Source organism: Platalea leucorodia (assembly GCF_965183815.1).
Source record: "Platalea leucorodia genome assembly, chromosome: Z".
Classification (NCBI taxonomy): Eukaryota; Metazoa; Chordata; class Aves; order Pelecaniformes; family Threskiornithidae; genus Platalea; species Platalea leucorodia.
Genome location: NC_138858.1, coordinates 840,441 through 858,403, shown reverse-complemented (window position 1 = coordinate 858,403; position 17,963 = coordinate 840,441). Strand labels below are relative to the sequence as shown.

Genomic DNA, 17,963 nt, shown 5'->3' with positions numbered 1-17,963 from the left:
TTGACGTTGTTTCCCGCTGAGGCTTGGGGGCTGAATTCCCGCACATTCCCGGTGGGATGCGAGCGACACATGGGCCAGCGCGTGCCTGGGGCTCGGGGGGACGGGCAGCAGGCTCCTGGGGCTGCCAGAAAAGTGAGGGCTCCAAGGCTGAAAGAAAATCCTGTACGTAGTAAAGTCAGAAAGAGATGCGTGCCCTTTATGTCCAGCAAGCATTTTTGCAAATATAATTAAAATAAATACATATCTGGGACTGGTCTGACCGCAGGTATAAGGATGCAGTGCCAGATTTTTAAAACAAAATAACTTAAGCACTTAGAAAAGGACTGGAGCAGACTTTGGGTACTTACGTGCAAAATAATTGTCCCAGGAAACCCAATTCAGCAGCCACCCAGGCTGAAAGCACTTACGCACACTCGGGCAGGCATTCAACAAAGCATTTAGCTGCCCCAGCGCTGCATCAGCAGAAACCTCGGGGCCTTCCTTCAGGGGAGTGACTCAGGGAAACCGCAGGGGCTCGGTGCTGAGATGGCCGGGGTCCCGCCGGGGTCCCGCCGGGGTCCTGCCTCGATCCCACCGGGGTCCCACTGGGGTCCCGCCGGGGTCCCGCCTCGGTCCTGCCTCAGTCCCACCTGGGTCCCGCCTGGGTCCCGCCTCGGTCCTGCCTCGGTCCCACCTGGGTCCAGCCTGGGTCCTGCCTGGGTCCAGCTCTCATGCTTATACGGCCACTAAACAGCAATTTTTGCAGGCATCCTCTGCTGCTGTCATGGCCCATGGTTGGTGCGATGTCCCTGCCAGGCATAGGCAGCAAAGCCTGTGGGATGCCCACCCCATGTCAGGTAGTTCTGCTGTGTCCTCCTGCCATGACAGCCCCAGGCCGGGCTCTGGGTGGCCCTGCAGGAGCGAGGACGAGGCCCTGAGCACCCACCACGGTGCCGTCCCCTGTGCCGCTCTGTTTGCAGCTGGCTCCTGCCTCTGCTGGCTGCTGCAGCTGCTCTAAGACTTGGGGAGAGGGTGGTTCATTAGCACGGCAGCGTGACGGGAGCCGCAGGTGGCTCGCTCCTCGCCGCCTTCCCCCGGGAACGCGTTTTCAGTACAAGTGGAGATGCTGCAAACCAGCAGCTTTGGCTGCTAAACGCGGCCGAGGAGGGAGAATGCTGCTGGTAATAAATTCATAGATCTTCACACACCAGCAAGCTGACAAGCACCTGGTTTTAAAGAGACTTTAAAACTATTTTGGGTGCAGTCAGTCAGACCGAGGCCCCCTTATGCTTGGAGACCCTAAACACCAGCTTCAAAGGAGGGAAGGAAACCGCAAAGATAGTCCTGAAAACGTTGATTTCAGTGGGGGCAAATCTTCAAGTCACAACTTTCCTGTAGAGTTAAAAACACCATGCCCCATTTCCATGAATAAGTCAAAAAGTAGGAACCGCTCCTAAGCGCCCACCCGGCCCAGTGGGTGTTTCCTTGGTCAGGCTTGAAAGCAAACCGATGGTCCTGGTTTCTTTTATGAAGCTGCACTTCTCCTCCACTGAAATGCCATCTCTCTGCTCTGGCTGGTTGAATCCTCGTCCCTGTTTCAAACACATTTCTTTTCTAGCGCCAGTAAAAATCCCATCAGATGCATCTGCTGGTGGTTGTTTTCTTATTGGCAACCGGGCAAACGCTGCTCGTGGCTGATGGCTGGTGAGGACCTGCAGGCTGGTCCTCCTGCCCTGCCCAGCACCCACCGCTCCCTGGCAGCTGCCCCGGGTACGATGCTAACGCCGCTCGCCATCAGAGCCAGGCCCTCTCCCTCTCCCGACCCCTGCTCTCCGCACCCACCGCAGGCTCCATTTCTCATCACACCAAGCAGCCTCGGCGGTGCCAGCCCTGCCTGCCCCGGATGGCCGCAGGAGGTCTGCGCGCTGCCAGCCCCACAGGCCGCTCTCCTCCTTCGGGTGCAGGGAGGGAGGTCATAGCCGCGTTGTGTTTTGCTGCAGAAGATTGGATTTTTGCATGACTTGCAAGGGGTCTGGAGGAATACTCCACCCAGCGCTTGCCAGGCACGCATCGGCTGCAGGGAAATCCAGCACCTCCTCGTCGGGGCCAAGCACGCGGAGCGCGTCAGAGCCACTGGAAAGAGCGCTCACCCCTTCCTGCGAGTCGCTCTGGGCCGGGGGGGACATCTCCTTCCAGGAATCCCCTGCCCGGCTGCCGGCCGGCGGGGCAGGGGGTCCGTCGAGCACCCGGGGAGCAGGGTCTGCCACCCCCGCTGGGGCACCGCAGCCGCAGGCACAGGGCTTTCATATGGAAGGCACATTCCTCCTTGGAGAGCCTCAAATCTAATCTAAGCAGCTGTTCCTACGAATTTCCTACTGTGTGCCACTGTTGTGTTTTCTAGCAAACGCTCACTTAAGGACGGCTCTTCATCACCAGCCAAGGACTCGGTGTAACCTGCACGCCGGGGCTTTCACGGCTCCTGCAGGGGCGGTGGGAAGCAGCTGGTGACGTGAAGGCATGGGACACATCCTTCTGTGCCCCTTGTCTTCGATGCAGCTTGCAAAACACCCTGTGACTAGTACAAATGCCGGCTTACCAACCCACCGCCTCTTTCACAGCTTCACACAAAATACAAGCCACCTAACTGAGGAGAAACGTTCCCAGGATCCAGGGCAGGGAGCGCGGTACCTGGGCCTCCCCACTCCTCTCACCCGCAGCCTCCGGCGAGCCGAGCTTCTGTGTCAATTACAGGAAAATCAATGAAGATACTGTTCAGGACTCCTTTTCACCATTCAGTGCGGATGATATCCTTCACTTTCTAGCACTGATTCATTTACTTTCAGCCTCTCCAGGGGCTCCTGACATATTGCTATCTCTGAAGAATCTGAAGCAAGAACTGCCTTTGTTTCCACTGCAACTTGTTGGCGTGCGCAGGCACCGGGGACGGCGCTGCCGGGCCTGGGGCTCACAACGGGGTCAAAAGTAGAGCAGCTGCGGCACACGGCAGGGTTTTTAAACATTTCTTGCCAAAGCACCTCTCCAATGGCCTCTCAGTTCTCATTTGCAGAGAGATTGGGCAGGATCAGGGGGCAAAATGAGTCCAAACCTGGGGCTGGCGTGCCGTCGACCTCCTTCCTCCAGCTCCGCGCTGTCCTGGCTGAGCTGTCCCCAACAGCGGTGACACAGGAGCACTGCTGCTCCTCCCGCCGTCCTGCCATCGCCAACACATCCCTCCTCGAGCATCAAAGCTCTGCCTAGGCAGCGTCTCCTGACAGGGTTCATCTGCTGCCAGGCGCTTTGCCCAGGCCAGCGGGACAGAGCCTCCCCTTCCCATGCTGCTCCCCCTCTCGTGATAAAAAGCCTCTGATCCACTCACACCTTGTGCCCGACCGCCGGTGACGCATTTGGTGTGCTCCAGGGCATCGCAGGGCCAGCCGCAGAAGGGGGAAAGCCCCGCTTGTCCAGCTGGCAATAAATACTCTGCTGTCGCTCATTAACTTTCATGGAGGCAGCTGGGAGTTTACAAAACCCGGCGGCTGGGAGTTCTTCTTCTGCCCGAGGAGTGCCAGAAAAGTGGAAACGTGTATGACACGGGGGCTGTACACTCTTACTCCGGGGTTATACCCAGCCCCAGGACGCATGGTCAGAACTATGCAAGACAATGTTAAGTAGTATAGAATTGATTTCCAAAATATCTAAAGGCAAAAAGTTGTGGATGGTATATCCTGGGATGCCTGGGTGGGCATGTTGAAGCTGGGGACACCATGCACTGGGTGGACAACAACAGAAACCATGTAGAGAGTCATGTAAAAAACCTATCTCCTATCTCAAAACAGTGTTATTTTCTACATTTCCATCCTCTTCTCTCTCCACCAAAGCCACAAGTATCCCACAGGAGCGGGATATAGCCCTCCAGGCCGTACTCAAGCCAAACTCCCACCGAAGGCTGAAGAACCACGCCGTGACGTAAAACCCAACCCTGCAAGCTCTTCTTGTTCCTCCTCTTCAAAGAGAGCTTCATGCATGGAGAGCTGGTAGGATATAGCCCAGAGCAAGGATGGTGCTACAAAGACAGTATTTATTATTTATAAGGCACTTCTATGAACTCGGGGCTCAGAGGCAGAACTGTCTATGGGGGCAAGCTTTATAAGGAAAAAAAAGGTAGCTTGAAGAAACACTGAAAGTATTGCAGCGTGCAGAAGTCATGTTCATGAGAGACATTCCTCAGATTACAGAAGTCAGGCTCTCTTGGAGTTCACATGAAATGTGCGGTGTGATTTATGGGGCAGTTTAATTACCAGTAGGGTTCTTCAAGGTGGTAGCGTGCCCTAAACACCAGGCTTTTAAAGATCGAGGGGTCTCCTGAGCCAGCCTCAGGTTTTGCATTGCCCGGGTGCAGGCTGTGGCGTAGACTCCCGCAGCGCTGTACGTGCCATACGGTAATGTATAGCATCACGCTGCGGCTCCGCGGCCCTGTGCTGGGGAGCAGGGGGACGTGCACCCCCCGGGACACTGGTCCCCCAGCAAAGGCACAGGGTCCCAAGCAGCGCGGGCTCCCCACGGCTCAGGCAGCGGCACGGCTTGCAGCCCTGCTCAGCCCCCACAGGCACCCACGGGGGCCGGGGGTCACTGCGGCACTGGGGCTGTCGGGGGGATCACTGTGGCTGCCAGGCTGGGCCACCCCCGGTCTTTTGGGGAGTCACTGCAGGGCACCCCAAGGCGGTGGGAAGGGCACTCTGGGCACCCCAGGGTTGTCAGGGGCACCCCGGGGATGTCGGGGTGGGCGCACCGGGGATGCCAGGCGTGTACCTGGGGAGGACACCCCGGGGCTGTCGCGGAGGAAACCCAGGGCTGGTGGGGGGGCACTGGGGCTGCTGGGGGGGGGCACTGGGGCTGTCGGCGGGGCACACCGGGGCTGTTGGGGGGCACACTGGGACTGTCAGCAGGGCACACTGGGGCTGTTGGCGGGGCACACCAGGGCTGCTGGGGGGCACGCCGGGGCTGTCGGTGGGGCACACTGGGGCTGTCAGCGGGGCACACCGGGGCTGTCGGTGGGGCACACCGGGGCTGCTGGGGGCACACCGGGGCTGTCGGCGCGGCACACCGGGGCCACTGGGGTGGCACCGGGGCTGTCAGTGGGACACACCGGGGCTCCTGGGGGGCACACCGGGGCTGCTGGGGGCACACCGGGGCTGTCAGTGGGACACACCGGGGCTGCTGGGGGAACACCGGAGCCACTGGGGTGGCACCGGGGCTGTCAGTGGGACATACCGGGGCTGCTGGGGTGGCACCGGGGCTGTCCGGGGTGCAGCGGGGCCGGCGGGGGGGGCACGCCGGGGGGGCACGGCGGCGCTGCCGGGGTTGCCGGGGCCGGGACGGCGGGGCGGCCGCTCCCGGCTGCCATTTCATCGCGCCGCCGCTCCGTCCCTCCATTTTCTCTCCGGCTGCCGGCGCTGCCGGCCCCGGCCCCGCCGCCGTCCCGCGCCCGCCGCCCCCCCATGTAGCCCCGCGGCGGCCCCCCCGCACACGCCCAGAGCGGGGCCGCCTCCCGGCATGAGGAGCTGCAAGATGGTGCGGGTGGCCAGCGTGCTGGGGCTGGTGATGCTGAGCATCGCCCTCCTCATCCTCTCCCTCATCAGCTACGTCTCGCTGAAGAAGGACAACATCTTCGGCGCGCCCCGCGCCGCCGGCCCGGGCGGGCCCCGCATGTACATGTTCCACGCGGGATTCAGGTGAGGGCGCGGCGCGGCGTGGCCGGCCCGGCCCGGCCCGGCTGGGGCACGGGGGCCCGCCCTTCCCTTCCCTTCCCTTCCCTTCCCTTCCCTTCCCTTCCCTTCCCTTCCCTTCCCTTCCCTTCCCTTCCCTTCCCTTCCCTTCCCTTCCCTTCCCTTCCGTCCCCCGCCGGCCCCGCCGCCTCCCGCGCCGTTCCCGGCGGAGCCCCGGCTGGGCGGGCGGGCCCGGCAAGGCCCCGCGGCCACGGCCCGAGCGCTCGGCGCAGCCCCTCGCCCGCGGCGGGGATGCGGCTCCCCCCCCTCCCCGCACCCTGCCCCCGCACCCAGCCCCGGGGCCTGCGGGGAGCGGGAGAGGCCCCCCGGGCCGGCGGGACCGGGGCGGGGGGCCCGGGCCGGGCGTGGGAACCGCAGTGCCCCGGGGGTGCCGGAAGGCGGGGGCAGCCCGACCCCGCCCTGCCCGGCACGGCATGGCCCGGCACAGCACGGTGCGGTCCGGCCCAGCCCAGCACAGCCCGGTCCGGCCCAGTACAGCCCGGCCCAGCCCAGTACAGCCCGGCCCAGCCCGGTGCAGCCCGGCCGGGACAGCCCAGTATCCCCTGGTGCGGCCCGGCCCGGCCCAGCCCGGTGCCCCCGACGCAGCCCGGCCCGGTACAGCTCGGCCTGGCCCAGCCCGGTGCCCCCGGTACAGCCCGGCCAGTACAGCCCAGTAGATCCCAGTAGATCCCAGCAGAGCCCAGTGCAGCCCGGCCCGGCCCGGTGCCCCCGGCGCGGCGCGGCCGGCGCTGTCCGCGGTGCTGACGGCGGCGGGCGCGGGCTGCGGGTCGGGCACGGCCGGTAACGGGCTGCGGCTCTGTCTGTGTCTGCCTGGGTCCGTGCCTGTCTGTCTGTCTGTCTGTCTGTCTGCGTGGGCCCCTGCGCTCCTTTCCAGGTCCCAGTTCGCGCTGAAGTTCCTGGACCCCTCGTTCGTCCCCATTACGAACTCCCTGACCCACGAGCTGCAGGAGAAGCCCTCCAAGTGGGCCTTCAACCGGACCGCGTTCGCGCATCAGAGGTGAGCATGCGGCCACCAACCTGAGGTTGCCCCCTGCCCCCCCAGGATTTCAGAAAATACAGTCAGGGACTGCTGAATACTCTGAGTAATTTGCCGGCGGTGAGAGACAAAGGCTGAATCAGAGCATTTCCCCAGATGGTTGCAGCTATCTTGGAAGAACGGATTATTTCAGAGCAGGGCGCCAGGCTGCAACACGCATTATTTTACCAAACAGAACGTGACCCAGTTTCCCGGTGTGCAAGTGAAATTGTCGTTACTTCAAGATAAATGGCTGGGTTTTTAAAACTTGAAACAAATCGGACTGTATGAAATGCCATGAAATGCTGTGTGGGCCAACACAGGCCCAGCTAAACTTCCCAGCCAACGGCAGTTCTGAGCAAGTGCAGTGCGGCTCTGCCTCCAGCGCTGCTCGGGCTGAGGGGGCGGGCAGAGCGAGGGGTGCCGACGGGGGCCTTCCAGCCCGAATCCACCGGAGACGCTCGCTTTCTGCACCGCCTTCTGCCTGCTGCCCGCAGGTTGCACTGGCTGCCCTGCTCTGTGGCAATGGAAAGGGTTTCCCGGTTCCTTCTGCTTCCTCAAAGCTGCTCCGTACTTCATGGGAAGTAAAATGTGCTTTCAGTTTTCTCGCTGTGATGTGAACGTGGTGGTGTCTGGCCGGCCTCTTATTTATTGGCTTTACTGAGAGAGAGATCAGTAAATATATACTTTATACAATTTATATATATATACTTACTGATCTATATATTAAAAAAATTCTGTAAAGGAAAAGAAAAACATTTAGCCATTTAAGATAGCTGTTACCATCTTGGACTGCAATTGTGTCCTGACAAATGCCTGCTGTTTTAGAGACTCGGCTGACATATCCCGCCCCAGAAGCAGGAACCCCGGCCCCTCGGCTCTGCAAGGAGCTGTGGGCCACAGAGAGGAGACGTCACTTTGCCTGCCCCGTCCTTTCCCCAGGACCTGCCAGGCTGGTGTGACAGTGGCCGCCCCTCGGCACTGCCGCATTCCTGGCACCACCAGCTCATCCTTCCTAAGCCTGTCCCTGTGCCACCCCTCTGGTGATGTTAGCTGATGCCTCGGGAGCTGCCTTTGCACTTGTCCGTTAGCCATAACCCCTAATTAGGGCACCCGGTGGGCCTCCATTAATGCTTAGGCATTGGAGGATGCGAGCTGGAAGAAAGGTTGTTTGGTTTCCATAAACATGAGCAAATAAAGTAGTATTGGTTTTCTAATTTTATGCCCTGTGAGGGAAATTCCTGAGCAGGGTTGGTTTTGTTTGGTTTTTAAGTATCTCTAATAACCCTTGTAAAAATGCCGGCATGCTTGCCCAAATAAGACATTACGGAATTATGTTTACATAAATGGAGACAGCGACAGTCACTTGCTTTTGTGATTCAAAGCTTCTTAATGAGAGCACAAAAAATATATGTATTTAAAAATCAGCCACTGTTAATTCAACCGCATTTCCTGGACTGCTTGGTTTTGCTTCGCATACCTCACGGCAAACCCATCGTTGCCAAAGACCCGCGGTCCAGTACCACGAGTGAAGTGCAGGCAGGGAGCACCAGCAGCAGGCTCGCCCACCCGGCCCGTACGGCAGCACGAGCAGCCCCGTGTTGCGCGCCCCCCTCGGCAAGGCGGCCGGGGGAGGGCTGTGCTGGTAGCCCCACGCCTCCGACTTACACAGCGAATCCAATATTTTAATCCTGACGCCTTTCCAAGAGACAGGGACACATCCTTAGCTGGCGTCAGTCAGGACCGCCCGATAAAGCCAGGCGGAGTACTAGGTAAGGAGCCAGCTCCAGAATTCCTAACTACTTATATTAATTTAAAAGCCATTGCACCACATTGCTCAGGAAACTACTCTACTACATTTAAAAAAATAAAAGAAAAACGTGAGTCTAGCTGTAAAGAAAGCCTCTCCACCACAGAAAGAGGGGAAATATAACTCCATGTTTTCTTCTCTTTTTCTGTTCTGTTTCAGGCAAGAAATCCTTCAGCATGTCGATGTAATAAAAAATTTTTCTTTGACCAAGAATAGTGTTCGGATTGGACAGCTGATGCATTACGATTATTCCAGCCATAAGTATGTGTTCTCTATTAGCAATAACTTCCGATCGCTGCTTCCCGACGTGTCGCCCATCCTGAACAAGCATTACAACGTCTGCGCCGTGGTTGGAAACAGCGGGATCCTGACCGGGAGTCAGTGCGGGCAAGAAATAGATAAATCCGATTTTGTTTTTCGTTGCAATTTTGCTCCAACTGAGGCTTTCCAAAAAGATGTTGGAAGGAAAACCAATCTTACAACCTTCAACCCCAGCATCCTAGAAAAGTATTACAACAATCTTTTGACCATTCAGGATCGCAACAACTTCTTTTTAAGCTTGAAAAAGCTTGATGGGGCCATTCTTTGGATCCCCGCTTTTTTCTTCCACACGTCAGCAACAGTCACGAGAACGCTGGTTGACTTCTTTGTTGAGCACAGAGGGCAACTAAAGGTCCAGTTGGCTTGGCCAGGAAATATCATGCAGCACGTAAACAGGTGTGGATTTTTGCCTTGCTTTTAACTTGTCAAAATAGGTCTCTCTCTCTGTACAAATACAACTGTATTTATTTTTCTGTTCATGCCTGATCTGCTAGGCACTGTCTAGCAAGTCAGGGCCCGACACTGCTTGCTTTTAGAGCAAATGTGGGTTTGTTATTGCTTCAGTAAGTACTGCGGTTATTTCTTTACAGCTGTGTGCCCAGCAGAGCAGAGGTGGGTTGGTTGTTCGCGCCGGGGCACGGTCCGTCACTGGGCTCCGCTCCTGCCGCTGCTCCCGCGGACGGGAGGAGTACGGGGGAGCCGAGGGAGACGCTGCAGAACCGAAGCACCGCTCACGGAAGAGCTTGCTCTTCTCGGCTAGCGAACAGGGATGCTGACAGACAGCTGCAGGGTGGTCCAAGGAAAACTGTAATAAATCAGAGGAGGATAACGTTGCCACCTCTTTAGCAAATGCATGTGCGAGCAGGAGCCAGTGAATTGTACTTTTCTGGATAAGGCACTACCTCTCCTGGTTAAAAACCAAAAGCATTCAGAAGGGGACCACAGGAGACCATCGGTCCGAGTGCTGCTAAGGCTGTTCCGCGCTGCCGGTCGTTACAGCCTGACCTGAACAGCAGTCCGTGCCTTATCCAGGCTGTCAGCTGTCAGCACTGATGCTCTCCAGGCAGTAACATTATTTTTTCTTACAGCAGACCTGTGGCATTACTTGCACCCCAAACTAACGTGCCTTTCTTTTGTTCACAGATACTGGAAGAACAAACACTTGTCACCCAAGCGGCTGAGCACAGGTATTCTCATGTATACCCTTGCCTCTGCCATATGTGAAGAGATCCACTTGTACGGATTCTGGCCCTTTGGGTTCGACCCCAACACGAGGGAGGACCTCCCGTACCACTACTATGATAAGAAGGGAACAAAGTTCACGACCAAGTGGCAGGAGTCCCACCAGCTGCCTGCAGAGTTCCAGCTGCTCTACAGGATGCACGGTGAAGGACTGGCCAAACTCACCTTGTCGCATTGTGCCTAAGAACATAAATCTTGAAGTGCCAAATGATTGTCTAAAAAGTGCCCAAAACCGAATTAAACATTCTTCTTCAGATAGAATTCTAAAAAAAAAACCAAAACCCCGCCCTAAAATATTTTCCATAATCTAAAGATGCTTTTTAGTCACCCTTGTCACTGCTCATCAAAGGGTTTAAGCGTATTTAGCAGTGCAGAAGCATTTATCAAGTTCTGTGGATGCTATTCATGCAGCAGCAAAGCTGAAATATTTTGCATTTATAGATATGCTACTAAGTAACTTTTAAGATATTTTCATATTTTAGCATTCCACTAAATGCCCTAAATCTCTTAATTTTATTTTCCTTTCCCGATTAGAATTAGAAATGCTAATTTTAAAAGGTTTTGCTTCTCTTGTATATGTTGCTATCAATAGCTCAGCGTACATATATTGCTGTGGCCGATGGAGAAAGCCACTCAGAATTCCAGTTCACCCTCACTTGCAAGTTCTTCAGTGTGGATCCAGATTTCCACCACTTGCATATTTTCAGATTTACTGAATTTTACATTTTTTTAAGAATAATGTGAAGAAGAAGGTCACAATATGGCTTGTACCTTAGCTAGGCGTTTATATCGCTCTCAGAATACTTCAGCATTTTAATTCAATTTGGGCCAAATCCTAGCCCAAATTAGCCAGGCTGAAACATGGTCATTCCTATCTGTGTGATACTATTTGGTCTTTTAATTTTAAAGTCAAACCACCAGGACAAACAGTGTTAGGTGTCTCTGGAGGTGTGGTGGGTGAGAAGAGCGCCGAAGCCCAGCGCGGGCGCGCCTCCCTCTGTGCTCTCCGCACCCTCCGACGACGAGGGGTCCTTCGTCCTTCGACGAGGGGTCCGTCGGTACCCAGCGTTTCCCTTTGCAGAGCTGCACGCGTCGGCACTCTCTGCGTTTCGGTATGTCCCAAAGTGCCGTCCCTCCCGTGGTGGCGATGGGGTGCATTGCCCAGCGATGCAGGGTCCGTAGGGAGCGGTAAGAGCCTTCGTTAGCCCAGTTAACGGTGCTGGGTTGTGCCCCCGCCGCGGCGGGGCTGGCTGGGCAGGGTCCGACTGGCCGGGCAGCAACGGCAGCCAGGTGCCGGGATTTTTAAAAATGGTTTTCAAGGGAGGGGAGCGCAGCAGGAGTGCAGGGAAGAGGAAATACAGTTGCCAGATTTCCCCGTTTACATCTCTCAATCCACGGTCAGACAACTAAATGAGTGGCCCCATTTTCCGGTCACCAACAGCCACCCAAGGCAGCCAAAGGAAGGCACGGCTTCCTCGGTACCGCTGGAAACCAGGCTGTTTGTAGAGAGGACAAACCTTAGGGTCACTTACGGTTTGAAAACGTTGGCCATTTTGTCTCAGGATAAAGGAGCCTGTAAAATAACTGGGTTTCTTATGACAGCGAGTATACTTACAAGTATTTTAACATTTTTCTACTATTCTGTATGATGCTGAGAACTGACTATACGCTGAAAGAAGATGCAAAATCCAATTTAAAATCATACTTTAAAATGGCACATTTTAATTTTTTTCTGCCTCTTTACCTCCAAGCAGACGTCGGAGGTGAGGAAGGAGATCTCGAGTACAACACCAAACCTGAGCGGCCCGGAGCATCTCCGGTGCCCACCGCCGCCCCGCCGCGGCACCGCAGCTCCGCCGGCCCCCGAAGCCGTGTCCCCCCTCGCCCCTGTGCCCCGGGTGGAGGAGGAGCTGGAGGCTTTCTTCCCCATTTTAATTATCCCACATTTTCTGGCTTTTGCTTTTTCAGAGGCTGTTTAGGGCTGGGGCGCGCTGTGGAGGGGCTTGGGTCTCCCCCGTGCCGCAGCGTGCGCAGCCCTGCTCCCGCAGGGAACCGCGCGCTTCCCTCCCCAGCTGCCAAGCCTGGCTCAGCGTTCCCCGGAGCTCCGGCTCTCCGTGCTGTCGTGTCGGTCCTGCGCTCATCGCCGTTCCTACAGCAGAGTACGACCTCTAGCAACTGTTATTATGAAGACATAGTCGTGCAGTGATGGTGGTGTCTTATGCCATATGGTGCCATATGAGTTGTTCTTGATATTATCACGTATTATTTGTGTCGTAGTCGCGCGCGAGGGCCTGGGCCAGGGAGCGGAGTTCGGCTGTGCTGGGCGCAGACCACCGCAGAGCACAAGGAGAGGCTGTCCCCAGCGCTCGCAGCTGCCCGCGTCCCCGGGGGAAGGACTGAGTCCCCCCGACCTCTGCAGGCCCTGTCGGCGAGGTTTGCGGGATCGCTGGACGCCGGGACCGCGTGTCCGAGCAGGCAGTGGGGAGCTGCTGGGGCCAGGAGCAGCCGGGCAGCACCAGTCCTGACCGAGTCCTGCGGGAAACCTTCTCTAAGTGCTGGAGCACACGGGTTGGTTTTGCCCAAAAACAGAAAAAGAGAAATTGCGCAGGGAAGGAAGAGTTCTGCACTAGTTGTTAATGAAGTACAGTAATTAATCATTTCCGATATCATTTCCTATGATGCATGTTCGCTAAGGCAGGGGGATCGCTTTGCAGGTCACTGAGGTGCGTGAAGGTGGGCCCAGCGGCCAGGAGCCAGCTCGGCACAGAGCCCACCAGCGGAGAAGGGTCACCCCGAACCCCGAGTGATGCCTGTTGGCTTGTGCTTAATGCCAGATATTTTAATTAAGCATTTAATGCCAGATATTTTAATTAAGCATTTTATCAATTTCTTGTAGGGAGCGATCATTTTTAATCAGCAAATTAAAGAAATGTGAACTATTATCATTATATCGGCATGAAAGTGGAGGCAAATGTACTTTATACAATTTTCGGCTGCTGGCTCCCAATGGGAAATTGCACTGGCAGATCCTGCTTGGCTGCTGCACGGCATTTACATGACATAACTACTTTAAATTAGATGTAGTCACAAGTGGACATTCATTAGCCTAAACAAACGTATTTCCATCCATGCACCTCATGTGTCTCCAGGAGGCCCTTTTTGCAATGGGGATGCTCAGCCTGGGGCGAGATGGCTCATTGCACATCTCCCCCGGCGGCTCCACGCACCTCCCCCCCGATGGCAGCGGGACCGCTGGCAGGGCACGGACACTGGCAAGGGCATCGGCTGTTGCCACGTCCAGCGTGGAACCAGATGAACCTGCCGCGTAACTGCATGCTGAAACTGGGATGGGAAGGTCCCCAGAGTCAAACCGGCCGCGGGTGCGCCGTGAGATGCTGGGAAGCCATATGGGATGGGCCACCTGCTGTGACCCAGCCTGTCCCCAGCGTCCCCGGAGAGGGCTGCTGGCAGAAGTGGATTTCCCCGCGCTGAAGGTGCTGCAAGGGCTTGCGTGGCTGCTGCAAAGCTTGCGTGGAGCTGGTTCAGACAGAGCTGCAGCATCCTGCCTCTGCCCGAGAGCCCGTGCGGGAGGAGAGGGCGTCAGTGCTGGCACGCCCCAGGGCCTCAGTCGGTCTTTCCTGAGCAGTGCACATCTCTCTGCTCAAACTCCTGCTTTGGAGCACCCAGGAGAGAAGAGACAATGTAAAAATTAGAAGTTGAAACCAAAAACCTAAATTGCCCTGGGGTAATTTTTGTATTTGTCATAGTTTATTTTTTTAAACTTGATTTCCCTTCCTAATCACAATGAACTTGGGAAAACTGCCCATAGTTGGAATTTCTGTTCCCACAGCTCGCAGCCCCAGCCTGTTTCCCACAGCTGTGCACGGGACGTCTGCGATGCCCCGCTCGCCCCCAGCCCCGAGAGCACCCGGGTGCCCGCAGATTGTGGGGAGGGTGGCGATGGAAAGGTGTTTTAACGCACCGTACCTTAATTTGATCTTGCTTGATTCAAACAAACAGAGCGTGCCTCTCAGGTTCATCCCGCTTGCGGCGAGGTCCCGTTAGGAGGGAAGGACCCGCCGTCGGTCCCGGGGGACGGCCCTCGCAGCACAGCTGGAACTTTCCAGAGGCACAAAGAGGCACCGAGTGCAGAGAAGGAAGGAAGAAAATGACTGCAAATATTCGGAAATGGGAATACAGAAAAATTATTGACAGAGCGCCATATTATATCATTGATTTTTAAGCAAAACTCCCCATCGATTTTTCAGAACCACATTGAACATTTCAGAATCATTGATTTTAATGGGGAGTTCTGCCCCAAAATCAATGGCGCAATACAGCCCAAAGTAAATTGCTTCTTAGTATCAATATTTTTTGTCTGAGCCGTTGCAATGTGGAAAACCATCTTAAAACGTGCATCTTTTGTTTTTGCCTCTTTTCTTAGATGCTTTTTGAATTCTGCTGTTATAGAGGGACCAGAGGGGAAGGGCAGCTTGCGCTGCCCGGTGGGACCAGCAGCGGCCCAGGGGGGCTCTGCTCCCCCAGGCAGGGAGAGACCCTCCCGAGGCCTCGCCGTCAGACTGGGCTCTTTCCCAAACCCCCTTTTCTGGCTGGTTTTCTTGTAGGGCCTCGCGTTAGGGCACTGCGCATCCCAGAGCAGCTAAGTGGGGTGACCCCCCCGTGTTTGCTCTGACAGGTCTGGGCTTGGCGTCCCCGTCTCACCGCGCCAGGCTTATGGCCTGTGTCATTCTGGTTTTGTAGAAAGTCGGGTCTCCCCTTGAGCTGGAGGAGGTCAGTGCTGGGTGGCGGGGAGGAGCCCTGGAGGAGCCCTCGGCGCTGGCTGGCGTCCCTCAGCCCGGAGGTGCCCTCCGAGAAGGGCCAGGCTCGGCCGCTCGCGGTGGCCTGCGGCGCTTCGGGAGGAAGGCGATAGGTTGTGGTGGGGTCTGATGGAGAGCTGAGGACCAAAGGGTGCAGAGAAGACAGCGGCTGAGGAGGAGAGGCTCGCTGGATCTGCCTCTCTCCGGCAGAAAATGCCTTTCATTAAATACACGAGCTGCTCCCCTCTAGCGAACGTGGCTGCCGCCCTCCCTGCTCGGGACAGCAAACGGCGCCTGCATTCGGTATCGCCTTGGCTAGGCTCTTCCTTCCCTTCTCTTTGGCCCAAAACCTTCCTGCCTCTGTCTACCTGAACGAATTCCTGACGGTTCAGTGAAAATGCTCGCTATTATTACTGAATGTCTAGACAAGCGAATACAGCTAAAGGAAAGTATGCGTAATGCGACGTGATCAATATTTGTAAGTACAAAACATTTTAGTTTACAAAATCAAGAGAGGTCCTGACTAGCTCCAAGGGACGGGTCCGGCGGGACGCAGACCCCGGGCTGCCAGGACAGTGCCCCAGGTGCTGCGGGCAGCCGGAGGCGAGCAGTGGCCGCATCCTGCTCCAGCCCCGCTGCCGACGGGATGGGTGCTGAGGACCCGCACCCGCAGCAGGGACCGTCAGCGGGGGCTCGGGGCGGGCGCTGTGCGGGGCTGGGTGCTGCGGTCGGGGGGATCGGGCCGCCCCGCAGGGGATGTGAAGATGGGGTGTACATAAGAGTGGAAATACGTGCGTTACCTTCTCTTCTTTTATACATCTTGGGTTTGTATTTTCGTTGCTTGCATCTTTTCAATGAATGGTAGCAAGATACATTAACACAAAGTCATTTTGGCTACCGGTTTTAATTGTGGAGTATACCAAAAAGCAAGCGTTTGTGAAATATAACTAACTGTGAATGGAGGTTGCAAAAACAAATCGTTTAGAAAAAAGCAGGTTTTCTGTAAATGAATGTGTCTTTATTCTAATGGCTATACAGTTCAATGCCTGATGGAGTTGTTTTCAATAAAAAAAGATAAATATTTTAAAAAAAGGAAAAAAAAATGCCATAATTGTAATAAAGGTTTCATTATTTAATGGCCATACTAAAAGCATTATTTATTTTTAAATGGCTAATGTTCATAGAGGGCCAGGGCACGGTCTCAGGTGGAGAGCAAAGCTGCTCACGGTGTGAAGTACGTTGCAAGCAAAGCCGCCGTCCAGCCTTGCTCCCACCGAGGGCCTCTGTGGCGGCGGTGGGACCGGGATCGGGCCCGCAGGCTGACGCGCTTCGCACCGGCCGTGGCCCCAGCCCCGAGGCCCGAGCGCGGCCGGCGCAGCGCCTCGTGCCTGTAAATACGCGGGCACACTGGTGAGCAGGGCCCTGGCTCTTCTCGTGACGGAGTACCGCATCCTCCTCGTGAGCATCCTTTGTGGAGAACAACGCGACGATTCATTCGGGATCTCTCAGCAATGTGATTCTTTGGTGTGAATGTGCCTGCAACATTGACTCATGTGCCAAAACACAATATTGAATGCATTGTTTTTAAATAAAATGTTTTATTGTGCATTGAAAGTCTGTAAAACTCAGCTGTGTCTGCCTCTTCCTTCTTACTATTTCCTGAACTGCTATCAATTATATATCTATATATATCTCTCTCTCTCATTATATATCAATAATAATGACGGGCCTGCACTGGGAGGGCTTCCGCGCTGTGGGCGCACTCTGCTGATTGTAATTTTAATCAAAAAGCCTTCCGTATTTTAAAGGATACGCTGTGGGGTTGGAAATGTGCTCAAATTGTATGAAAGCATGCCACGGATACTCCACCCTAGCAAAATACGAGCACGGCTTCGTGCAGCCCAAGCTGTGCTCTGCTCAGCCCCGTGCCTGGCACACGGATCTCCACGGAGGGCCCGGTGCTGCCCGAGGCGCGCCCCAGCGTCCGCCCGGCCGGGCTCGCTCCCTTCCCGTGGGCTCGGCCCCGCGTCCCTCGGTCCCAGCCCCGCATCTCTGTGGCCGCATCAGGGCAGGCAGACCGGCTGCTGTTATCCCAGCTCCCCGCGCCACCCGGCCAACGGGCAGAGTCCCCCCCGCCTCCTTCGGCACGCTGATGAGCGCAAATTACCCTTCATGCTAATGAGCCCAAACAGCTAATGCTGTCTCCCACTATAACTGATTTTTTTCCTCCTGAGTGGGTAAATATGAAGACTATTCGCAGATTCAAACACACTTACCGGCTCGACAGTCATCCAACTGAAATAATTATCCACAACACCGCACATGTCAAAAGGGAGCAAAGTCCCATTTTCAGAAAAGTTCCCAAATTCGAGGTGGGAAGGCACAGGCACCCGGGCGCGCTTCGGGCGCCCCGCTCCCAACACCTGCCTTGGGACGAGCTGCCCCGGGCGCCCAGCCCCACGCACCTCCGGCCAGACACCGATAGTAGTACGGAGTAAAGTTTGACTTACGTGTTTCTCACTTCGAGCTGGTATATGGAGTTGTAGTTATTCTGTTTCTGGCAAGCTCCAGGCGTATTTTATGCCAGTGAAACCGATATTAAGTAACACCAAAAATGCCCCATCAAAAATCCCCACGTGGGAATAACTGACCCACGGAAATACTTGCGTGGGTAATGCTGGGTGAGCGACAGTATTCGCCATGGGACAAGCACCAGTGGTGTGGTTGCAAAGGACCAGACTAGCGTTTAGCGCGTTCCCACGCTGCAGATGCGTTGGCTTGGTTGGCAAAGAGTGGGAAGCAGCATCCTGCCAAGCAGCAGGCAAAAACCTGCCCGTCCCTGCTGGCCCCGCGGCCGGGAAGGAGCCGGTCCGGGGAGCAGCGGCGAGCCCAGGGCTGCGTGGGGCGGTGAGGAGGGGTCCCCGGGGCCGCGTTCAGGCTCTCCTTCGACACAGGGAGCCCTGCAGGGTGAAGGGCTCCCTCGGGGCATCAGC

At 56.1% G+C, this 17,963-nt stretch overlaps 1 protein-coding gene across 1 annotated transcript; it reads left to right on the top strand.

Moving 5' to 3' along the window:
- Window positions 1–5,532: 5,532 nt before the first annotated feature.
- Window positions 5,533–10,337, top strand: ST8SIA3 (ST8 alpha-N-acetyl-neuraminide alpha-2,8-sialyltransferase 3; the record flags this gene model as incomplete). Its single annotated transcript, XM_082335909.1, has 4 exons — window positions 5,533–5,711; window positions 6,640–6,762; window positions 8,750–9,307; window positions 10,055–10,337. 4 exons carry the CDS (start codon window positions 5,533–5,535, stop codon window positions 10,335–10,337), a joined length of 1,143 nt encoding a protein of 380 aa, XP_082192035.1.
- Window positions 10,338–17,963: the final 7,626 nt, after the last annotated feature.